The sequence below is a fragment of the Alligator mississippiensis genome, chromosome 2 (genome assembly GCF_030867095.1).
Source record: "Alligator mississippiensis isolate rAllMis1 chromosome 2, rAllMis1, whole genome shotgun sequence".
Lineage (NCBI taxonomy): Eukaryota > Metazoa > Chordata > Crocodylia > Alligatoridae > Alligator > Alligator mississippiensis.
The window spans coordinates 164,840,052-164,865,968 of NC_081825.1; the positions used below are offsets into that span (position 1 = coordinate 164,840,052).

The 25,917-nt window shown below is 45.2% G+C and overlaps 1 protein-coding gene across 1 annotated transcript in view; it reads right to left on the minus strand.

Moving 5' to 3' along the window:
• The window catches only part of PARM1 (prostate androgen-regulated mucin-like protein 1), a 65,979-nt gene that overhangs the window by 9,339 nt on the left and 30,723 nt on the right, over positions 1 to 25,917 (minus strand). The window contains exon 2 of the mRNA XM_059722356.1: positions 7,505 to 8,278. Within this exon, the coding sequence (XP_059578339.1) occupies positions 7,505 to 8,278 (774 nt within the window). The remainder of the gene's footprint in view (positions 1 to 7,504; positions 8,279 to 25,917) is intronic.

The following is a 25,917-nucleotide window of genomic DNA, read 5'->3' on the forward strand; positions in this document are numbered from 1 at the left end:
CAAAGACTCCACTAGTTGAGGAGGTTTGCCCTTAAACTGCACACAATTAGGCTTTGTATAAGGAATTACTCAAGCAATAAGTGATTTGAGGTACCCATTTCAAGGCAGCTGAAAGGCCTCGAAATGTCTGGCCTTCAAATTGATTTCAAGGGGGTGTGATAACAGCACTGTCAGACTGGGCACCCATAATGCACTAGTTTAGTTCTGAGAATCGTGGCCTAAATACTGTGAACATGGCTTGGTTCTGCAGAGTTCTGCTACAGGTTTTTAAATCTGCTGGCCCCTTCTTGAACTCCTTTCTGCCTCCCCACCCTCCCTCCCAAAGTATTATTTCTTTTCCATCTATCTCTAGAGTCCCCTCTGAAGCTCCTCTGTCCCTTCTTTCCTAATGTTTGGGACACAGCAGGACTAAGACTCCTCATCTGATGATATAGGAGCAGGCTTCTGTTGCCTCTTCTGGATGGGCTGGTGGCTATGGGCATGGAATTCTTTTTGGACTTGAAGGCCAAGGCACAGCAAGGGTATATTTTAAGTCTCTTGCAATAAATAGAGCTGACAAAGTTTGCTAGGGCTACTGATAGTATGCTGAGCTAGATGTCTCCTTTAAATGGGGAAAGAAATACACTTGTTAAGAATGACCAAAGTTCTCTTTATCAATAACAGGCTGCTTTCTTATCGTACTCCAAGAGCCACATTTATTTTAGCACCACCAGATTACAAATTCCACTGCCATATGCCTCTTTCAAAACAATGTGCCTCCCTCTTTCACTGAAATCACAGGGGCAATACAACTGCTTGGTTTTGCTCATAGGATCATAGGAAAGTAGAATTGGAAGAGACCTCACAAGGTCATTTAGACCAGCTCCCTGCTCAAGGCAGGGTCATCTCTTACTAAATCATCCCAGCCAGCATCTGCTTAATCTGCTTTTGAAACTTTCCAAGCATGGAGAGTCCACAAATTCTCTAGGTAGTCTGTTCCAATGCCTGACCCCTCATAGTCAGAAACTTCCTCTTAATCCTCTAGCCTAAATTTCCCCTGCTGCAGCTTGATGCTGTTGTTCCTAGTCCTGTCCTTTACAGGCATATCCATCCTCTCTATAATCACTCTTCAGGTATTTGAAGACTGTTATCAAATCCTCCCTTAGCCTTCTCTTCTCCAGGCTAAATAACCCTAGTTCTTTCAGCCTTCCCTCATAAAACTTGCCTCCAAGGCCCTTAATCATTTTTGTTGCACTGCACTGGACTCTTTTTCCAAACTGTCCCTATCTTTATTGAAGCGTGGGGCCCAAAACTGGACACAGTACTCCAGGTATGGCTTCACCAGCGTTGAATACAGCAGAAGAATCGCTTACCTGGATTTGCAAAAAAATATTCCTATTAATACAACCCATGATGCTATGAATTTTTTTTTTTCCAACAAGAACACACTGTTGGAATATATTCAGCTTACAGTTCATTACCATAACCCTCAAGTCCTTCCCTGCAGTACAGCAACCAAGCCAGTCATTCCCCAGTCTATATTTGTGCATGTTCTTATTCTAAGTGCAGGATTTTGCACTTGTCTTTGTTGAATCTAATCTGGTTGATTATTGATCATTTTTCCAGTCTATCCCGGTTATTCTGGATCCTAGCCCTGCCCTCTAGAGTGTTCACAGGTCCACCCAAATTGCTGTCATGTGCAAATTTGCTAACAATGAACTTTACCCCATCATCTAAACCATTGTTAGGGAAGCAATGAGTTATTTTTATTTTCCTACCCATACAGGGCATGTGCCCACTGCAGTGACATACAGCAGTTAAGGCCAGTTTCATGGTTTATTGCTGCAACAGGGGGGCCTTCTTGGGGCCGATTTGCTTACGGCCCGCCCACCTGTTTCTGGGCCAAATGCCCGCCTATCTCGCCTGCCATGCCTTGTTGCTAATTAATTAATGATCTTAATTAGGCAGGAGGCTGCCCATTTCTTGCCCCCATGCCAGGGGGCGCTATCTGCAGCTCCATACCTTCCCTACACCGCAGCCCATGCCTCACAGATGGCATCCATAGCTCTTACAGTCACCGGCCCCACGCTGGGCCCCAGAATTCTCCGATCAAGACCCCTCTAAGATCCCTCCATTTAGGCGGCCTACCCCGCTTTCATTCAGGCTATCTAGCTTCCTGAAACTATTTCCTCTCTTGGGTGTGGTCCCGCAGGGACCTTTAGCCATACAGGCCCTGGCCTCACCTCCAAGGCCAGTCAGGAACCCTCTGAGCATGATGCTCCAGCCAGTTTTTTATCCACCTTACAGTTCATTCATCCAGCCCATACTTCCTTAGCTTGCCTGCAAGAATGTCATGGGAGACCATATTAAAAACCTTGCTAAAATCAAGATATATCACATCCACTGGTCTCCTTGCATTCACAGAGCCAGTCATCACATTATAGAAGGCAATCAGATTGGTGAGGCATGACTTGACCTTGGTGAATGTATGCTGACTGTTCCTAATCACCTTCTTCTCCTCCAAGTGCTTAGAAATGGATTCCTTGAGGATTTGCTCCATGATTTTTCCAAAGACTGAGGTGAGGCTGACTGGTCTGTAATTCCCTGGATCCTCCTTTTCCCCATTCTTAAATACAGGTATGATGTTTGACTTTCTCAAATCATCTGGGGCCTCTCCTGATAACCATGAGTTTTCAAAGATTATGGCCAGTGGCTCTGCAATCTCATTAGCCAACTCCCTCAGCACCCTTGGGTACATCCCATCTGGCCTCATGGACTTGTATATGTCCAGCTTTTGTAAATAGTCCCTAACCTGTTCTTTTGCCACTGTTGGTTGCTCACCTCCTCCCCAAACTGTGATGCCCACTGCAGTAGTCTGGGGCTGACCTTGCCTTTGAAGACTGAGACAAAAAAGGCATTGAGCACTTCAGGCTTTTCTGCACCTTTGTCACAAGTTTGCCTCCCACATTCAGTAAGGGACCTACACTTTCCTTGATCCTCCTGTTGCTACCAACACACTTGTAGAAACCCTTCTTGTTACCCTTCACATTCCTTGCTAGCTGCAACTCCAATTGTGCTTTGGCCTTCCTGACTTCATCCCTGCATGCCCAAGCAATGCTCTTATACTTCTCTCAAGGCATTTGTCCAAGTTTCCACTTCTTATAAGCTTCCTTTTTTGTGACTTATTTTACTGAATAGTTCCCTCCTAAACCAAGCTGGTCTTCTGCCATACTTGCTAGTCTTCCTGCACATTGGGATGGATGGTTTGTTCCTGCACTCTCAGTAAGGCTTCTTTAAAATACAGCCAGCTGTTCTGGACTCCTCTCCCCCTCAGTCTGGCTTCCCAGGGCATCCTGCCCATGAGTTCCCCAAGTGAGTTGAAGTCTGCTTTTCTGAAATCCAGGGTCCTTACTCTTGCTGTTCTCCATCCTTCCTTTCCTCAGGATCCTAAACTCAATCATCTCATGGTCACCGCTGCCCAAGTTGCCATCCATTACTACATTCCTACCAATTCTTTCCTGTTTGTGAGCACCAGGTTAAGAAGAGCATGGTCCCTAGTTGGCCACTCCAGCACTTGCACCAGGAAGTTGTCCCCAACACTTTCCAAAAACTTCCTGGATTGCCTGTGCACTGCTGTACTGCCCTCCCAGGAGATGTCAGGGTGATTGAAATCCCCCATGAGAACCAGGGCTTGTGAGTGGGAAACTTCTGCTAGCTGTTTGAAGAAAGCCTCATCCACCACTTCCCCCTGGTCTGCTGGTTTACACCCACTACAACATCACCCTTGTTGCTCTTCCCTCTAATCTTAACCCAGAGACTTTCAACAGGTCTATCTCCAGTTTCATACTGGAGCTCTGAGCAATCATATGGATCTTTTACATAAAGAGCAACTCCTCCTCTTCTCCCCTGCCTGTCCTTCCTAAACAGTTTGTACCATCCATCACAGTGCTTCAGTCATGCAAGATATCCCACCACGTCTTGTTATTCTGATCACGTCATAGTTCCGTGACTGTGTGAGGACTTCCAATTCTTCCTGCTTGTTTTCCAGGCTCTGTGCATTTGTGTGCAGGCACCTGAGGAAGCTAGTCTCTGTTGCTAGGGCTGCGTATTTGTTCTCCAGATAAACTGCTGCAGGTGGAGGTGAAGATTTCTGCTTGCTGCCAGAGGTCACAAGCTTTCCGCTACCACCCTCCTGGGAATCTGTGTCCTCTCTCTTCTCTAGCACTGCTGCTGGCGATTCTTCCTCCACGGTCCCGGAGATCTCCTCCAGCATCGAATTGATGAACTCCTCATGGCAGACGATGTTTCGGAGCCTCATCACCTTCTTCTGTAACTCTCTTGCCTAACCCCTGAGAGACCACTAGGAGGCACTACTCACACCACAAGCACCCCCCCGCCAGGTTGGCCATCACTGGAAGAAACCTGCAAGCTGCAGTATCCACAGTGCCAAACCTGGACCTGGGTGGAAGCCTCATTGGTGAGCGGTCCTGCCTGGACAGAAACCTCACAGGTGCAAGCAGAGGCAGTGGCTCTGGCACTGCGATGTCCTCCAGGCATTTCCCTGGGTCTCTTAATCTGCCTTTTCTCTTTTACTGCTCTTTTTCTAAGCACACCTTCCCTAGTGAACTCACCTGTTTACTGCTCGTTGGCCCCAAAAGGTTCCTTCTTTCCTGCTTCTTCACACCACGCTGAAAGGCTCTCCCCTCAAAAAGTGTATGTGTGGGGCGGGCAAGCTGACTTGTGAACCGACTGCAAACTGCTTACCCTGTTTGCAGCCCGTGTTTGCTGGCTCCTTGGTTGCTATGAGTGGTGCAGGCTAGGGCATTTAATCTCAGGTTCCAGGAGTTAACGAGCATATTGGCTGCTACAGTAAAGAAGCAAGAAATGTGTGGAAAAAGTAAGACTGATCTCAGTGGATTTTTTCTTCTCCCATTTCCATGCTGTTGCATGTGCAGTACAAAAAATTCTAGTCAGCCACACAATTTAGCACTTCCAATGTCTATTCAGCCAGAGGAGCTGGCAAGTTTCCTGCTGTTTGTTTGTGCTGTATTTACACACTCTGGGGGAGCTACAATCAGCCGATGAAGTTAAGTGGAAAAAATACTGGATTTCCGGGGAGAAAGAAAACAGTCTTGAGAGTTTCTCCATTGAAATCTATCAACCCACTGTAGCTCCTTTTGGCTGAGGAAACAAAAGAACTTACAAAAGGCAACATGGGACACATGGGCTCAGACTTGGTCGGAGGGTGAAAAACTAGCTGAAGGATGAGTATTGACTTCAATTTCTGGAGCTACAGAAATTCACACCTAAATTTCCTCCACAGTGGGCAAATCTACACATGGATTAACACACTTTAGTTAATACGCATTAAATCTAGTACCTTTGAGAGTTTCTACACATGCTCTGGGAGTGTGTGTGTGGGGCGCATGTTTAATTAAAATGCCCGAACCATCTCATGTATCAGTGTTGTGTATCAGCTCAATAGAACAAGCTTTAGAAAAAGTGTCCCCCTGCCATTTTTAAGCATGGGGACACTGATATACAAGATGCTGGAGGCTGCTCGAGTGTGGTAATTACCATGCTCTGGCAGACTAGGTGCCCTCCATTGTGAGGTACTAGGAAAATGCACATTAGCTTGTCTTAATGTGAATTAATTAAAGAGCATAGCTTTTAAGTGACGCTGCTTAATGTGCATTAACCTATTTTGATGCGCATTAACTAAGTAGCACATTTTTAGTGAAGCTTTAATGCACATCAAAATAGGCTAATGCACATTAAAGTGCATGTGTAGATGCACCCAGTGTCTGATGTGTCAGACCCAAGACCAACTTTTGGAGGGCTGTTTACCTGCCCAGAAAGCAGGAGGAGTGTGAATCCCTGCCAGCACTGTAAAAGAAACTTTCCCTGGTGTTGCTACAGCATCCCTGGCTTGTGATGCAGGACCATGGCCTGCAGGTCTGCTCATCAGTCTAACTTACAAGACCAGAAGACAGTGTAACTCACCATTACCCCCACCTTCTCTACCAGCACCAGTTTTTTTCCTGCTAAAACAAATCAATAAGCAGAAGGCCTGTTCTGCAAAACAGCTGTCATGTAGCATTAAGAGTGACATGTCTTAGGCAAGTCTAAGCACATGATGTGGTATTCTGTTTCACTCTGAAACATACTTGGAAGTGCTTTCTGGCTGTTAAAGTATAGTATAAAATATAGTTGAGACTGTAGGTTGGGTTGGAGCAGCCTTAACTTGTGGCTTGATCATCCAGCTTTAATGGGCTGCTAGCTCTTGTTTTTTGGCTCTTCGTTGATTAATGAAAGTGGAAGACAAGTGCCTCACCCAAAGGAATGAGGTGAAGTAACAAAGCAGCAGACCATGCTCTCTCCATGTACTGGTTTTTTTAATTGGACCAGCAGCACAAATTCAAGCGCACTCAAAACTTTGGGAACTTTTGCACCCAGTTCCATATCCAGTTATTAATTCATCTCTGTACTATAAAAATGGTTCACAACTACACCAGAAAAATCTCTCTTTTTTAATTCATATGGGGAGGGCAGCAGGGAATTGGAGATGCTCTGTTTACTAGGGCACACCCTGGAGTAACTAGGAACAATGGCCACAAATTGACAGAGAGCATATTTAGGTTGGACATCATAAAGAACTTCTTCACAGTCAGGATTGCCAGAATCTGGAATGGGCTTCCAAGGGAGGTGGTGCTCTCCCCTACCTTGGGGGTCTTCAAGAGGAGACTGGACAATCACCTAGCTGGGGCTGTCTGACTCCAGTGCTCTTTTCTGCCCAGGGCAGGGGGTTGGACTTGATGAACTATCGAGGTCTCTTTCGACCTTAACATATATGAATCTAAGCGCGGCACCCAGAGTTGATGTCCTGAGCAGGAATCCACCTTCCTTCGCACCCACACTGTTCAGGTCTATTCTCATATTAACACTTTGTAAGGCAACTGGCTACACTGCCATCACATATGGTGTGTATATGCACCATGCACCTGTGACAGTTGGTCCTGCCCTCTGCCCACCAATCTCTTGCCTTTGGGATGATGACTGACCGTCCTGACCATCTGGGCAGCTATAAATAGCTGCCTTTGAAACTGTGCCCAAGGTGGGATGGTATTTCTCAAACATACTTTCTTGAGTCATGGCCTGTGCTATCTTAAGTCCTAAGCCAGCAGTAGTATTAATAAGTGAAATACTTATTGAGAGCTACAGCTTCAGATATTTAATATTCCCCAGTGGTCATACCTATACCCTATCATTGGTAAAAACATTTTTTTTATAAAGGTTTCCTAAATAATGGAAAAAAATCTTAATAAACCTGTACAGGGCAATGCCTATGGAATACAGCTGAAGCTCCTAGGCAATATTATTTTTTAACCTGGAAGCGTTTTCTATGAATATATCAGGATCGTGAACTCTCTTCATCACTCTGTATCCCTCTCTCCCTCCCAAAACTGGAAATATAAATTGCTTGAGAGGATAGAACAATAATGTATATATTAACCATCTGCCTCACCTTTACTCAAAGCATGCTGAACTTCTTCCATAGCTACCCCAGTAGAGAGACTAGTGCTGTCAGTGGAGTTGTTCTCAGTGGCAATTTTGTTTGTCAATGTAAGTTGGTAAGATGTCTGTCCAGTTACTGGCCCTGAGGAGGTGGGCACTGGGGGTGTCTCATGAGTAGCGACTTCCTCTGTAGTGTGTCCTGCTGGGGAGGTATAGGTGGTTGGCAGCTGGGTTTTGCTGGAACCTGTAATGGGAGATGCTGTGGAAGAACCTGTGGATGGTGATGGAGACAGAGTAGTTATTAGGTGAGGAGTGATGGTTGCTGGGACTGCCGTAGAATGGGTAGCCAATTCTGAAGCTGTGGTATCTGTTGGCAGGCTGGTTTGTATATCTCTTGCTATACTGGTAACTGTTGAAGTAGAGATGTGTTCTGTGGCTGTTGATTCTGATCCTGCATTTGCAGATGGTGATTGACTAGCTGTTGCAAAGTCTGTGCTTCCTGTCCCTGATAGATATGTGGTAGCAGTTGCTGGCTCTTCTGAAGTGACTGTAGAGACCGTGTTGTTATTGCCTTGTTCTGTTGAGCCTGATGTGACTTTGCTGTTTGTAGTAATCTCTGTTGCTACTGGTGTTGCTGGTACTGCTGTTGGTACTGTGATACTAGCAGCTGTGGTGGTAAGGAGAGCGATTTCAGTTGTTTCCAACTCTATGGTCTTTTTCCCAGGAATAAATGGAGAGGAAGACGTCACAGATTTTACTGTTGTAGAGTGAACAACACTCAGTCCTGGAGAGAAGACAAATACATATTAATATTTGAAAATGTTTGTGACAAGCTGGATTTCAAGCTCTGCTGAAGGGTTCTGTGAAGGGTAATGAGTCAATTACAACTGTAATATGCTGTTCCTTGAAAAGGATATTTACAACTAAAATTAAGACAGTTTGGCAGTCACCAGGGAAATACAGATTGCACAAATGAAAAATCATGTTATAAAATTAAGAAACATCTAACACTCATTTATCTCCAGAAAGTTTGGGCACCTGGTTAAATAAGCCATAATAGATCTCAGTCAAATACAAATGCAGCAGGAAGATAACAGGAGAATAACCAGTACCTTTCAGAAGACAGCTTAGTTCATAAGAGTGACATTTTGTCTCCCGCTGATTTCTGTTCATGGTTTTCTCCTATGGTAGTAAAGAGATCTGATTTTTTTCCTTAAAAATATGGTCCCATAAGGATCTAATTAATGGCTATCAGTAATAGTGCCCTTGAACTGCTGTATGACACAGCTTGCTGAAATTTAAATTAGGAAATGAAAGGATGAAAAACGGATTTTTCTCTTAATAAACAATAATGAAATTGGTTACTACCATGCAATGTGTGAACTTATTTCTGCAACTAAAAATTGTGTTGTTATAACTTAAAAGTTCAGAGGAAGGTAGCAAAAAGAAGGAGCACAAAGCTGATTAGAAAAAATAATCTGAATATTGTAATTTAAAAATGGAGGCTTTGTAATACTATTTTAGTTCTGGTTGGGTTACATCATCTTCCAGCTGTATAAAGCTCTACAAAGTATGTATGCATCTATGTGTGCAGTGAGCCTGATTCACTACTAGCTGATCACCTGATTCACCTGTTTCTCCACTGCAGCACTGGATTTCCATCAGTGGATAAGCTGGGAAGCCCAATGTCCATCACATATTGAAATTTTCATTCATGTTAGCAATGCTGTCAGCATTTTGTCCCATTCACAATGGGAAAGGTGAAAAGTTTTGGAAAGACAAATACTGGCATGTTTCTTTGCTCTATAGTGGCCTTCCAGAAGCTTTTTGGCATTAGCCCTGCTCCTCATTGTCTTACGTAATACACAGAAGCACTTCCACAGTATCACTGAAGTTAAATGGCAGACAGCATTGCATTCAAATGCTTGGCACACCCTGCTGACCTAAATTCCAGGATTAAACATACCTATTACATAGTTTGATTTTTACCTTAATCAAAGCCAGAAATTAACAGAAATCCAAATAGTATTTACATATTTGGGGAAAACAGAATTTTCATTTTTAATAGGTATATCTGCACTGGAAAAAAGATTGTTATTGCCTCTGTTTTGGAGCCTGCACATTCAAAAGCACCAGGTGTTAGACAGGTTCTGACCCCTGTAATACTTTCCTCCAGGCCAGCTGCAAATCCCTGTGGGGCCAGAACAGGCATAGTAGCCAAACTGAAGAATGTGGAATGAGGCAATGCACACTACAGTGAAAGCAGTGCTTTGGAAGACCTGTGCCATACCAATACTGCAGGAAGTATCTCTTCGAATGAAAGTGGGGAAATCCAGGGAAGATTTCCTGATGTGCCTCAAAAATGATTAAACATTTTTTTCCTAAGTCACCATGGGTAGGTCTACACATGCTGCTACAGTGCCATTGTTTCTGAGTCATCATTTAGTACTTCCTTCAGGAAATACTAAATGATGGTGCACAGCTATTTTTAGCCATAGTGATGTGCCATAGCCAGGCAGCGCATCACCACAGCGTCATAACTGCAATGTCATGGTTTATGCCCACCAAAGCTATGTTACCGTAGTGCATTGGTATGGTGCTGTAGTGTCTCCTGTAGACACACCCAGTATCGACATAAGATAGTTTGCCAATCTCCCCTTCCTTTGGCTTTTGGGCCAGGAGCTTCCTGCAGCAAAAAGCTCACAGGCACCTCAGTTCCAAATGCAACCTAATTAGCAAATGCTGGGCAGCTGGAAACTATAATGTAGGCTTCATCTATCTTCTATCTTTTCATATCCTTGCTTGCTCATTCATTAAGTCTTGGCAGGAAGATGAGTCACTTTTCTTCCATTATCCTCATCTGCAGAACACTTCCTTCTTTTTTTTTTTTTTTTTTGGCAATCGGCTGAACTAAAGTCAACGTTGACCAATTTCTATCAGCTTCCTTTGTGTAGCATTACTACAGAAAGACCATACAGACAATAAATTACATCAGAATAATTTTTATTTGTATGGCATTCGCTTATTTATACCCACAGAGCAGAATATTTCAAATGCTGTTGAGTGCAGCATATTCTAGCATAAACAGGGCACACAATGAACTAATTATATGTTACATCTTACTATAGTGTGTGGGTGGTGGTGACTGCTAAAGCTAAGGTTACATTTTAACATCCATTATAACATCCACTTTTCAGCTGTTCATTATAGATCTTTTGCGAGTTGAAATTTTCCATGCTAGTTCCTATCCCAAGGTAAAATGCCTAAATATGATCTGGGGAAACTTGGACCCAAGATGAGGGGGTAGAATTAATGGAAAAGTTCTGTGGAGAAAGCATGTGGGGTTCCTTTTCACCCATTTCTCCAGTTACTTAAAAATGGGGAGTGGGAGGAGAGAGGTATCAGTCTGTTTAGTCCAATTCTTTCACTGGCATAATTTAAAGAATGGAAGGTAGACATTTCAACCTTGGCTTGTCTTCATGATCCTAAAGAGATTATTAAGCTAAGTTTGAAGCTCAGTGAGTGTAAGGATTTTTGTCCAGGAAAATGTTTTGATTTCAGAATTGCTGTCTGCTCAAAGTATACTTTCAGAGTCCCATCTGTGAGGTGATCCCTGTTAAAGAGCTGACTGGGGGATTACTGTATGAAGAACTGCAATGCTTTCAGGAGGGCTGGTTGGTCTACAAGTTGCTTTATGACTAAGGACTGAAGTCTTAAGACTGCACTGAAGGCTGTTTCTGCTGCTGGCCCCTCCCAGGTCCCACAAGGACTGAAGCAGGCCCCAGGTTGGCAGGGGGTGCTAAAAGTGCAGCTTCCGGCTCTGCCAGCTGAACCTGGGTTGGGAGAAAGGCCAGGAGGCTGAGCAGGCAAAGGGCAATGAGGCTCAAGGGCCCACTCTGGCATTGCCCTTTGCAGCAGGGAAACGAGGCGTGGTCTTTTTTTTCAATTGAACAACATGCTGCCTTGTGGGGAAGGGAATAATATGTGGATTTTGGGGTTCTGAGAGAGGGAGGTAGGCTTGGGATGCAGAGAAAGGGGCAGGAGCTCCCCTGTGTGCAAGGCAGGAAGTGGTAGTGGGTTGGGATAGAAGTGAATATAGGGGACTGCTGTTTACTTTTATGGAGATACTAGCAAATTGCCTGTCAAGAATGACTGGGGGGGGGGGGGGAGGGGGTTGGGGGCAGAGGCCTGCGTCCAGCCCCCTCCCCCTGCCTCAGGCTAGGGCCAGGGCTGTGGCCACTCCCCGCCTCCCCCCTGCCACTTTGGACCAGGGCTGGGGTCATTCCCTCCCTCCCTCCCCACTGCTGTTTTGGGTCAAGGCCTGGGCCAGGGCCACTCCCCCCATTCCCACCTATCACTTTGGGCCAGGGTCTGGGCTGCTTCCCGCATCCCCGTTGCTGGTTTGGGCTAGAGCCACTCTCCCTCTTCCCTCCTGCCACTTCAGGCCTGGGCCAAGGCCCCTCTGCTTCAGGCTGGGGTCAGTGACGGCAGTCATGGCAGGGCTTAGCCAACAGTCACCCCCCCCCCTTCCCTCTTCCCCATCGGCTGTTGTTGGGAGGGTCAGAATGGGGGAGGGGGGGCCAAGGCCAGCACCTCGCCCCCTGGCTCCAGCCCCAGTCCCTGCTGTTATGGTGGTGCTCTACCGTGTTGGGTGGGGTGAGGCCAGTGCTGTGCCAGTACCCTGCACCTCTGCTGCCTCCAAGGAGTTGGCCTCGCCCCCCCTGCTCTGTCCCCTCTATCATGGCGGTGCTTGTCCCCCTCTGCCTCCAAGGAGCAGGGCAGGGAGGGAGGGAGGGAGAGGGGCAAGGTGGCCTGGGCCCCCCCCTTCCCCCCTGCTCTGGTCCCTCAGTCCCTGTTGTCATGGTGCCTCTCTGCCATGTGTCTTTATCTGCTAAAAGCTCTCTGATTGGCTGACGAGGTAACAAATCAGAGTGTGAATAAAAAGTTACAGGCAGACTAAGGCTTTTATAATATTAGAATTGAACGTAGGATGGGAAGTGATTAGGGTGAGGTTAGGGCAGATGCAAGGGAGCTGAAGGGATTGGGATGGATTGCTTTTGAATTTGAAGGTGGATCATTTTGTTGTACCTTATTTTAATATTTGAGTGTGTATGCTCGTGTGTGTGTGTGTACAGATATGAGCAAGAAATACACACACAGAGGCAAAAAAAAGATGTCTTTTACTGTAAATTACCCTAAACCTTCTTGGCAATGGTAGCATATAAATCTAATGCATAAATAAATAGTCTACTACAGCTATATTGGCTTTTGCCATGTCTTCTATCTCTTTCTGCAGTGCTTTTTACGGGTGGAAACAGACGTCATCTGATGTCTCATTTGTGCCACCATAATCTTTTTAACTTCAGCACAAATGCTGAGCAAATAGATGCCCATATCCTTTGGTGTAGTACACGAAAGGAAAATCAGTGGTGCAAAAAAGGCCCTGCTAGATGTTACATTTATTGCGTAATTAATGTGTTAACTGTGTGATTAATTGCAACGTGCCACACAATCAATTTATATTACATGATAAAAATGGCAAACCAGCTACAAAGATGTTCCATATTGAATTTGAATTCCATTTAATGTGAACATCTTTGTGATTAGTTTGAATCATGCTTTAATTTCAATATGTGGCATGGAGGTCCCTGTTCCTCAGCTGCCCATGTTCTAGCACCTGTTCAGCACCTTTTAAATGTCCAGGTGTACCTGCAGCTGGGCTGCAAATGCACCTTTCAAGTGTCTGGGCACCAAGGGAGCCCAGCACTAGGGACCAGGTTCCTGAAGCCAGGATTCCTGTGGACTGACAGTCATGTAATTGAGAACTGATTAATTTTATTCCTGATTCCCAAACTTGTGCATGCTGCTATACATGTCTAGCATGGCAGAATACATAGTTTTGGGGATCGTAGGTAAAACTCATCAGATCCCAACTGCATAACTAAACTTACATCTGCAAGGGTCCCAACATCTCCTAGGCAGATGAGCCTGGAAAATTTCAGGCTGAAACATTCACTGAACTTTTGCAATGGCCCTGCTGGGCCCAGGGACAAGGGGCCCAGAATTTTGTCCTCCACTATGTTGGTAGCATGAAATGCTGAGGAGGTGTAGTGCAGATGCCTATCATGATGCTGTCTCTGTTGAACCAAAACTTGTAATTGTTGTGCTCTGGCAAAGCAGGCTGAAGTGTGGGCAGTTCAGGCTCTCACCCAAACCATTTACTGTGCCTCTAAATGCTGCAACCCATGCAGCCAAAACTTCAGACTTGAGAAATAGGAGACAGGCAGAACCAATCCCTTTGGGGACAAATATTAGTGTTTAGCAAAGGATGAGAACAGGCACTGTCATCATAGGATGGCAACCTGGACAGACATTAGAGTACTGTATGCAAGAGGAATCTGTGCAAAGTTGTTCTTTCTCCATTTAGATTACTTCCCTTTGCAAACATGAACAGTTAGAACTTTCACTGATGTCAGTTTGCTTGCATTAAACCAGAGACAGTGTTTCTGGTTGGCAACATGCAGACACACAGAGGCTTTGTAACAGCAGTAGTGCCACATTTGCTGGTTGGAAATTATATACTTTCACCCAGGATTGCAATTATCTGTTTGTGAAGCCAGAGCATTCTCAGAATGTATATGAAGCCAACATTTGTAGGAAATATCAGAAAGAAGTGAAAAGCACCTCTTAGTCTGAGATGCTATAGCTACGTGAACTTTATTTTTGGTGAAGTTTGAAGGAAAAATCACACAGTATCTGTCTTTATGATTGGAGGTTCTATAGAAGGCAATGTTTCCCAGCGGAAAGAACACCAGATTAGGATTAAGAGTGAAGAAAGGAACCAGAGTTTAACTCCTACTTCTGCCCTGACTTGCATCATGGAACTGGCAGAGACACTTTACTTGCCTTTGGCTCAGTTTCCCTATCAGAAAAAGGGAGATACTTGCTGGTTTTGTAGAGTGCATTGATAGGCCTAGAAGCAGAATGCTACATAATTTACTCTCCCCCTTACTTACTATTATGGACTGTGTGGATCTGGCTGACAGTACTGGAGTTGAGCAGATTTGTTCTAGGCACACAGTGTGACATTTGGGCTGGCAAGACTCAAGAAGTCAAGCTCAGGAAGACTTCTAATTTAGCAGCCATGCTGTGCTCCTGCATAACAGTCCCCCCACTGCTTAAACTGATAGACTCATAGAACAGCAGGATTGAAAGGAACCTCAGGAAGTTTTCTAGTCCAACCTATGCTCAAGACAGGATCAAGACAGGTTTACTGTGGCTGTGTCTACATGTGCACTTTAATGCGCAGTAGCCTATTTTATTGCACATGAGAGTGTCACAGCAAAAACACACTAATAAGCTAATGCACAATAAAATTAGGCTACTGCCCATTATGTGTCACTAAATTTAGTACCTCTAATGTGAGGTATTAACTAAATGTGCATTAGGTTGCCCTAATGCACAGTAGCAAGTGCGCAGGTTTTTTTAATGTGCAGTAGCAAATGTGCATTAATGAACATGTAGAAGTGCCCTGTAACTCTTAAGTCCTCATCTGCAATACTGCAGCTCAGCCAATCATTCTTGAAATTGTATTTATGAATACAATTATTTTGTCCCAAGTGCAGGACTTTGCACTTGTCCTAACTCAATTTCATTTGATTTTTTGGGACTATTTTACCAGTTTATCAAGGTCATTCTAACCCTACCCTCCAGAAGTCTGGTACTCCATCCAACTCGGTGTCATCTGAAATTCTGCAAAGTATGCACTTAAACAATGCCAGACCCAGGACAGACCCTTGGGGAAACCAGCTAGATACCTCTTCCCAACTAGACATTGAGGCATCAATGACTATTCTTTCACTATCCTGGGCTGCTTACCTCCTCTTCTGTGCTGGGGCTCATCTACACAAGATATTTACTGTGCAGTAGACTAATTAGTTGTTCAGTAAGCATCGGGAATCTACATGTATACCCCTATTAGGCTGGAGTAAACTAATTAACTCTGCAGCAGATTAGTACTTGTAAATATACATTTTTTATTCTGCAGCAGCACGTGCAAGAACCAACCAGAGGTAACACTATTGTAGACTTGGTCCTGGCCAAGGGGGATGGACTTGGTGACTGACTTAAAAATAGAGGGTAACCTGGGTAACAGTGACCATAAAATCATCATGTTCACTGTCTGTTGCAAGGCAGACAAATTAGATAGCAGGACTGAAGTTTTGGACTTCAAAAATGCAAATTTCAACCAACTCAGGTCACTAGTAGGGAAGGGGCTGCAGGACCAGGGGCTGAAGGTGAAAGGAGTGCATGAAGAGTGGTAGTTCCTTAAAGACACAATCTTCAAAGCACAAAGGAAATCCATCCCCACGCAGATGAAACGTAACAAAAGGGCTGAGAAGCCCTCTTGGGTAAACAGAGATGTCATGGTCCTCTTAAGAAAAAAGAAAGAAGCATATAGGCAATGGAAGTTTGGGGCATGCCCCAAGGTGGACTATACAACAATGGTCCATACTTGTAGGGAACAGATAACAAGAAGGCCTTCCTTAGGTACGTAGGGAACAGGAGGAAAACAAATGGGGGTGTGGGGCCACTGCTCAACAACTCAGGACAGCTGGTTACCGGCATTCAGGAGAAAACTGAACTCCTGAATGACTACTTTGCTTCGGTCTCTCACCAGGCCAAGGGCAAAATCATGCCAGAGTGAGTACAGAATGAGCGAGGTAAGAATGACTGCCTTCCTACTATTACCATATTACTGGTATGTGATCATTTGAAAAAATTAGACATATAAAAATCAACAGGACTGGATGAACTTCATCTGAGGATGCTGAAGAAGCTGGCTGAAGTCATTGTGGGACTGCTGGTGAAACTTTTTCAAAACTCATGGCGCTTCGGAGAGGTCCCTGAGGATTGGAAGAGGGCCAGTGTGGTGCCCATCGACAAGAAAGGGAGGAGGGAGGACTCGGGTAACTATAAGCCAATCAGCCTAACTTCTATCTCAGGGAAGATCCTGCAAAAATTCATCAAAGAGTCTATATGCAATAGGCATGCATAAGGTAGGATTCTGAATGATAGCCAGCATGGCTTCGTTGAGGGCAGGTCTTGTCTTACCAACCTCATCTCCTTTCACAATCAGGTAACTCGCCACCTGGATAAGGGAGAGGAGGTTGGCATTGTATACCTTGACTTCCAAAAGGCCTTTGATATCTAGTATCCCACAATGTTCTTGTGAGTAAATTGGAGGACTGTGGACTCAACCATGAGACAAGTTAGGTGTGTAGGGAGCTGACTGCAGGGTAGGACCCAGAGAGTTCTAATAAACAGATCTGTGTCATCTTGGCAAGAAGTGGCCAATGGTGTCCCTCAGGGGTTGGTGCTTGGTCCACTGCTTTTCAACATCTTTATCAATGATTTAGATGCAGGGGTGAAGAGCTCATTGTCCAAGTTCGTGGACAACACCAAGTTATGGGGAAGCGTGGTCATGCTTGAAGATAGGCTGCAGATACAGGCGGCTCTAGATAGGCTAGTAAGTTGGGTGGATCGGAATCAAATGAAGTTCAACATTGAGAAATGTAAAGTTCTTCATCTGGGGACAAAAAACCCCTACGCACCTACAGGCCTGGCAACACCAAACTGACTAGCACCACGAATGAAAGGGACCTGGGGGTAATAATAGAACACAGCATGAATATCAGCCAGCAGTGTGACACTGTAGCCAACAGGGAAAATAATACCCTGGCATGCATCAATCGATGCATCTCCAGCAAAACTACTAGGGAAGTGATTCTTCCACTTTACTCGGCATTGGTGAGACCGCAGCTGGAGTACTGCGTCCAGTACTGGGTGCTGTACTTCAACAAGAATGTGGTAAAGCTTGAGAGAGTCCAGAGAAGGGCCACCTGTATGATCAGAGACTTGCACAGCAAGCCATATGAGAAAAGCCTGAGGGACCTTGGACTCTTCAGCTTGAAAAAGAGAAGACTGAGTGGGACTTGGTAGCAGCTTACTACTACATCAGGGGCATACATCAAGGGCTTAGTGAACAACTATCCGTTGCTAGTTGCTTCCAGATTTTTCTCTCTGCATTCCCTTGCACTTGTTTTCTTCCCTAGTTATATGGCTATGTTTCCATTTTTTGTAGGATTCCATTTAGAGGTTAGCCAGGCTAGGTGATTGCTGCACTTCCTTTTCTTTCTTCGTATCCAGATAGATTGTTTCTGTGCCCTTAGTAAGGCCACCTTACAGTACAACCGGCTCTCTTTTTTCCCCTTCATGCTTGCCTTTCACGGGATCTTGACCACCAGTTCCCTGACTTTGTTAAAATCTGATTTTTTGAAGTCCAGTATCTTCATTCTGATGCTCTCTTTCCTTCCTTTCCTTAGAATCATGAAGTCTTTATCATTTCATGTTTGTTGTCACTCTAGTTGCCTTTCACCTTCATATTCTCAACCAATTTTATTGTTTGTAAGCAGGAAGTTGAGATGAGCTTCTTCCCCACTTGGCATCTCCACCACCTGTACCAAAAAATATCCTCTACATTGTCTCTGTGTGTGTTGACTTACTTTGGATGCAGTTCCTATAATACATCTTGCTGTGTGACATATGCAAGGCCTGGGTACCTTCAGCAGCATTAAAGAACAGTAGAAAGATTAACCCACAAAAGTGAGTGCTAATATGTTTATACTGAAAGGCAGGGTTGGCAAGCAGGAATTCATTAAATTACATGTAATGTGGTTTGAAGTTTTCAGCTTAATGTAAACTGATGCATAATGGGATTCTGTTCATTTTTATCTGATTCAGTTAAAAATAAAAGGAATTTTTAAAAAGGCACAAACATTCAATCCCTCTTCCATCCTGTAAATGGTTACTGCATGTTTTTAAGGGATGTTACACAAACTAACACTTAAGCTAAGAACTGAAAATATGAGGGCCACAGTTTTTAAGAGAAACCAAGTAAGCTCCTGGGGCTTTGCTATCCAAAGCACCTAAGAGAAAATATACTGAAAGCCACTTGCATGCTCTTAGTCCTTTTGCTGCTTCTGAAAAACCCCATCCTAATGAAGTGGCTTGATTTGCAAAAGTGCTGAACAGAAGTTCAGGGTGGTAAAAGTTAAGCCATTTGCTTAGGTGCCTGAAGAGGGGCTGAAAGCCCCTACCTTTTGAGACCTATGTGTTGTGTTGTTTGACACAATTTTTTCTTCCATTACCTCCCTGCATTTTTATCTGTTTAAAATCAGGACACTGCTGTAAATGAAAAGGAAAAGGCATTCTATTTTTCACATATAAACTAGATGTGAAAAGAGTACTTTGTCTTCTTAGGCTTCTTTTCCACAGGTGCACAACCCAGCTCATTCTCTATTAGCTACTGGACAGAGGCCAGAAGTTGGAGTATCAGCTAGTGGGGAGATGGTCTGAATTGAGTACTGTCACATATAAGAGAGAGATTTAACCTGACAGCTGGACAGGGATCTATAAAATATATAAATGAGGCAAATGGACTCTCCCACTGTGTGGCTGGCAGGGAAGTCATGGTCTTTTACTGGTGCGGAAGGGAGGGAGAAAGCCTTGTTTATGTAGGGAAGCTGCACAGGTGCTAGCAGTGGAGTATAAGGTAGACTGCTGGCATTTTGATCATCCAACATAGAGGCACAAGGTATTTACAAGCCACCTGAGGACCAGGTGGGGAGGGTACGTCAAGAGTGGCTCCCAAAATGAATGGAAAGACCTACCTCTGAACAACTCTCACAATTCACTCTGTACCAGTGAATCAGATCTGTAAGAACTCTGGACAAAACAGGGCTGTAAACTGTGGCTAGGGTTCTTCTGGGCCATGTGAAACTTTTAAATTGTGCAGGAGTAAGAGGAAATGCCTAACAACAGATACTTTTGCTGCAATGGTTGTTTGCTTGTGAAGAGATGGCAGCTATTTGCACTTTCTGTTCCTGAGTCAAGCCCAGCCACACTTGCAGCAGGGGATCAGTCAAAACTCTATTCCCAGTGTTGCTTTAATTTTCAGAAAGACTCTAGTAGATACATTCCCTTATGCCTAGAGGTGCACCAATACAGTGGTCTGATATTGGATCGGTACTGATATAAAGAAAATTGGCTGTATCGGAAATTGGCTGAATGGGGCCAATGATTTGGCCGATAAATGCCAGTGCGTGTGCGCATCTGCAGCGCAGCCACGCAGGCAGCGAGGAGCAGAGCATGGCAGCATGGAGAGCTCCTTCCAGCTGGTAAGTCCATTGTGGTGGGAGGGGAGGGGGGAGAGAAGGGGTGTGGGGGGGCAGATCAACGCCCCCCACAGTGAGGGAGGGGGCAGGGCAGGGGTAGGTGTTGCCCAGCCAGGGCGGGGGACAGAGGTGCGGCTCATTGGGGGTGGGGGTGGCTCCTGCCATTGCTTGCACCCAGGGAGGGTGGAGGGATGGTGTGCCCCTGGATCTGCACGGGTGAGTGGGCGGGCTGCAGCTACAGGCTGGAGCCAGGCTCTTCCCACAGGGGGCTTGGCTCACAGCAGGGGCTATGGAGGGGACTGCAGCCACCCCAAATTTAACTGTAGCTGTGTGCCCAGCTCAACCCTTGCCTTCATCCCACGTGCCAGGAAGAGCTGGGGCTGCGCCGGGCGTGCAGAAGTGGTGGCACTGGGAGGGAGCTGCCCGCCCCCCCAGTAAGCTGCGCCTCCGTCTTGTGCCCTGCGTGGGGGGAGGTGGGAAGAGCCGAGGCTGTGCCAAGTGCACAGGAGGACTGGGAGGGAGCTACGGCGAAATCTGGGGTGCATGCAGCCCCCTCCAGAGCCCCTGCTCTGAGCCCAGCCCCTAGCAAGAAAAGCCCAGCTGCAGCCCACAGCTGCAGCCCACCTGCTCATCCCAGGCAGATCCGGGGGCACCCCCCTCCCCTTTCCAGGGTGCATGTAGTAGCGGGAGCCACACCCCCCACAAGCTGGGCCTCCGTCCAGCACCCCACTCCACCTAGACAGCACCTGCCCCCGCCCTCTCCCTCACTGTGTGGGTCTGGGGGAGTGGTTTGATCTGCCCACCCCATGCCCCTTCCCCTCCTCCTCCCTGTCCACCACAAGAGACTTACCAGCTGGAGGCAGCTCTCCATGCTATATCAGAAATTGGATTGGTATCAGCCAATATGCCTCCTTAAAAATCAGATATCGGTATCGGCCCTCAAAATCTCTATCGGTGCACTCCTACTTATGCCTCTACCGTTCCACTTCCAAAATGTGCAACATCTCTGTGACAAATGCAGCAGTGATGTGGGACTGCAGAGCATCTGTACATCTTGTTTATGCCAGAGATGTTATTTTCTCATTGTATCATTACTATGGATATCAGTTAGAGGTGCACCGATGCACAGTCTGATATTGGACTGGCACCGATATAAAGAAAATTGACTATATTGGAAATCGGCCTGATGTGGCCAATAATTTGGCCGATAAATACCTATGCCTGCATGTAGCAGCAGCGCAGCACACAGGCAGTGATGAGCAGAGCCTGGCAGCATGGAGAGCTGCGTGCAGCTGGTAAGTCTGTTGTGGTGAAAGAGGAGGGGTGAGGGAAAGGATATGAGGGCACAGATCAATGCCCACCGCAGCGAAGGAGAAGTGGGCCTGGGGCTGGGGTAGCCACTGCCTTGCCAGAGCAGGGCAGGCATGGGACTGAGCTGTGGATCTGTGCGGGGTGGGCTGGGCAGGTTGCAGCTGTGGGCTGGGGGCCGTGCTCCGCTGTGCTTGGAGAAAGAAAGAAAGTAGGTGCCAGCCCCAGCCTGCAACTGCAGCCTGCCCCACGCAGATCTGGGGGCACACACCCCTTTCCCCCCTGACAAGCGGCAGGAGCAGCAGTGGGAGCCACCTGATAAGCAGACAAGCTGCTGGACGAGCCACTCCTGGACCAGCAGTGCACAGTGATGGGAACCACTGCCCCCCCATGAGCCACGGCTGTCCCACGCCTGCCCTGGCTGAGGAAGCACCTACCCCAGCCCCACTCCTAACTCACCATGGGGGGGAGGGGTTGATCTGGCCCCCCGCATGCCCCTTCCCTCCCCACTTCCCTTTCACCACAATAGACTTATGAGCTGCACACAGCTGTATCAGAAATCAGATTGGTATCAGACGATACGCCTCCTTAAAAATCGGCTATTGGTATTGCCCCCCCCCCCCCAATTTCTATTGGTTCACCCCCACTATCAGTAAATAAGGAAGATGCTTCTTGTTAATTTTGCATTATCTCCTCTGAACCTGAAGTCCTTTGCTGGCACTCTGAAAAGTGTGGGTGAAACAAATGAATTTTGTCTTGGGCCTGGGAACACATTCAGACAGTGTACAGGTATTCTGTCAAACAGAGAACCATGACTGTGGAGAAGACTCGCATGTTGCATCAACAAGAGGAAATGACTGAATATTTTTAAATGTTTCTCTAGGTAAACCCAAAAGGTAGTAAAAGCCTAATAGAATTAAGCTGATGGTGGAGAGGTTCTCATGAAAAGATGAAAGCTAGTATTATGTGGGTCAGACTGCTTCTAGCACATTGCTGTAACCAAGCCCTACAATTTTTATAGTTTGAGTCATCTCTGGTTTACCCTGTGCAACACAAGAATGAAGCACAGGCTTGTCTGACAGCTAAACAGATAGTTCTCCATACTTACCAGATTTCCCCCATTTTTGCCCGAGAAGAAGGGGTGAGAATTCATTACCAGTATGGGGAAGCCTGACATTGCAACTGAAACCACATTAGACCTTCCCTTTATGACTCAAATTGTTCTCTAGATCTCAACTGTTCATGCCATACGAGCACCGTGCTGCAGTATTGCTAAATCTGCTGATGTGTGTGCTAATAATGTCTGTTATAGAGATAGAGCCAGCTTTTGACTAAGTGCACTGTGTGTTGGTGAAGTGTTTTGGGATCCATTATGAGCAAATACCATTAAACCCATTGACCGAGAAGGCCAAAAACCAGCTGCAGAAACTCTTATCTGCATCATGTCGACTTTGCACAAAACTGGGCTTTAATCATTATCATCTAAAGATTTTACTTTTATAGACATCATTGAAAACCCAGTTTTGCCCTATTTGAATAACCTCAGCTGCTCTCCTAAGATCTTTCCAGCATAATCATTTAGGTCATAGACTGCTAAAATTCAGTGGACAGAGGAGGGCATACACTTGTTCAGCAAAAGGCTGCATTTTTTTGTTCAACACAGGGTTGGTAATAGCATTGGTTTTTGCAAACAATGTTAGTCAGTGACTTTCTGTGCTGAAAACTGTCAGAAGTCCAGTTTGGAGGAGTTTGATAGTGTCAAACAACCCTCTGCTTATTTTGGCAAGTCAGCTGTACAAATGTTTAGTCGTTCCCTACCATTTGCAATGGCATTTACAGCAAAGACGTCTCCATCATTAGAAGTATTGGGAAGGCACTTGAGGTGCCGCAAACTACGTATGTGTGCACATGCAGACTCACCCCCTGAGTGCAAATTGCCAGCATGTGAACCATAGCACTCACACATGTATACAGCTCAGGGGTGGTTAGATTTGCAGTGGATGCTGTCACATAACTTGTACATTCACTTGGTGCCTCAGTGTGTGGGTGCCCAGTATCTGCTGATACCAACACAGCTTTGATCTAGAAGCAGAGGCCTGCATTAAGCTTAGAATTAGAGCAACCATTACAGCTCCATTTCAAAGGAAAAAAATCTGAATTTTTTTCTTCTTCACACCGCTGCTGTGCTTTATTGGCAGTGGCTGGCAGGACAGCACTATCTTGCATAGTAGCAAGGAGGAAATATTAAAATTAACTATCACTAAAGATATTTTTTCACAGGATTTTATTTTCTTTAAACAATTAGGCTGGGATTTTCCAAGGGACCAGTGGCAGTCAGCCAACCGAGGATGGAGGATGGACATTTAGTTCTCTTAGGTTAGTTTCAAAATTCCACTCAGAGTCTCTCCCGTTGGGGCTGGAATGGGAGGTGCAGCTGGCAGCGTGTGATAATTGGACAGAAGAGCAGCACTGAAATAAAAAGCTTCTCATATACCCCGTGTATCTATCATTCAGCTTCAGAACATCTGCTTCTTGTCAGTAAGAACAGATAGCCTGATACAAGCTTTAAATGGAGATTATTAGGTTCCCTTTTCTAGGTCATTGTCTTTGCTGAAACTCTAGTTTCATAAAACAGGAAAAAAGACTATACCTGTTGAGAAATTATTTTGCTCCTGAAACACATTCACAGAAGAAATCTTAATACAAAGAAAGACTGTGTGTACCCCACGATTTAACTGTCTTTTGAATAACTATATATTTTTTGGTTTGAGAAAGTACAGCCTTAGAGAAGCTTTTTCCTTTACACGTCAAATTATTTTTCATATACTTTAAAGTTCACTCTGTTTCAGCTGAAGGTCATTTTTTCTTGCATTAGGAAGAAGAGATTAGCTATGTACCGGAAATGGTTATTTTGAACTTGAGTTAAAATGCTGGCTGAAAGACAATAAAATGTTAGTAGCCGCAGAGTGCAACTCTCGAATAATTCAAATCAGAATTAGTTGGTTGTGGTAGGGCTCTCATTAACTTCCTATGAAAAAATAGTGACCTGTTTTCAACTGTGTTTCACTTTAAGATACATTACTGGTTCATGATACAGTTCCTGGAATAACTGTGGGACCTGAAAATTTTTTCTGGCTATAACTCTTTCTTCTATAGATGACATGTCTGGCACTGAATCACAATAGCCAAGTTTCAGTTGTCTACACACAGAGAATGTGTTTCCTTCTGTCCTGTAGTTTCTTCACTATGGCACTTTTAATTTGGAAACCTGATATTCGAGCTATGATTAGTTATACATGTTGCATGGTATTATTACTGTTCCCTGACTGGATGACCATAATTTATAGTCAATACAAAATGGCTTAGGTCATGGGCATTTGGGTTTTCTTACGTGTTAGGTTGAGACTGCAGGAGATACAGTCCTAAAAAATTCTAAACTTCTTTTCTCTCTCCCTTGGATCTAAAATATCCCAGATCTCTTACAGTCTGAAAGGTGGGGAAAGGGGAGAGAAACTACTGGCAGCAAGATTTATTGGCTGTTTAGACCATGCCCAGTTCACACAAAGGAATTGCATCTGCATGTGTTTATGGAGCTCTGATGGCTGAGGACATCTTTTGTACCCTTGTGAATCTCAGCTGAGAGGCTGCCTCAGTCATAGGCCTCTGGCCAGGTGTAACTGGGAGAATATTGCCAAAGTGCAGTGTTAATGAGTAAATGGGTCCCCTTCTATAAATGCTGCACTGTGCTGACAGTGCACATTGAGTGACTGAATTTGCTGATCTCCAGTTTTTGTCACTTGATGCAAAATTACAGCACATCAGAGCAGACTCGAATAATTGAGTGCTCTGGAGTGTGGCAATTACTGCACTCCAGCCAGCCTCTGCGTCATGTGTATCAGCATCTCTGTACTTCAAAATGGCAGTGGGGCACTTGAACTATTCTGAAGCACAAGGATGCTGATACACGAGACACTACGTCGCTTTAATTAGAATGGCTCTCAGAGCTGCTCTAATTAAAATGCCATGCCCCCCACTCCTTGGAGCATGTGTACAAGTGCCCTGTGTGTGCATTTGGTCCCAGTTGCAAAGGGTACCTTGTCATATTGCTCCTTTGCTCATTTAGTGAGCAGTTAGTGGTAGCACAAATAATCATTCAAATGTACACATGTAAATTTACACCCTATGTGCACTCTTGTCAGATGCCCAAGATAAATGAAGCTGAAATCCTTCTTTTATTACTCTTGAAGTGCTACAGTAACTGGCTGGATTATAATACTGGGTAGAAACAGTTCACTGAAAATCTGAGGGTCTTCACTTGCCTCTTTTTAAAGGAGTGGCTGACCTACAGGAGGAAGGGAATGTAACAAGAGCATGTGATTATGAGGCAATTGCCTTGCTCTTTCCTGGGGAGTTCCTTGGCTGCTCCTGCTTTGTCGGTACACATGATTATGTTTGCAGGGCTCTGGCAGGTAGTTACAGATGCTGTAAAGCAGTTGCTAGATATGGATGAGATAAGGCATTCTGAAGTAGGCTGATGGCTTACATGCCATTGGGCCATGATACACCTAGTAAAAAGGCATGGCTTGCAATGTGGCTAGGGGGCAGGCGCTATGGCTTCTGTCCTGATCCTTTTCCACAGTGTATTTCCGCAGTTACACCAACATAGTCAGCTGTGTCCCTACTATCCCAAAGTATCTAATTCTGCCACCACAGCTGTGTTAGAAAGGTGCACAAAAAGATCACCCCTATTTGGAATAGCTCTGATGGTGAAAGGCCTTGGTTCGAGCTTCTGTTGGCTTAGCTTCTACCATTTCAGCATATTCTGCTGCTACCAGCCTATGCCTCATTTCCACTAGGAGACTCTAGCTCTAAGAGCAGC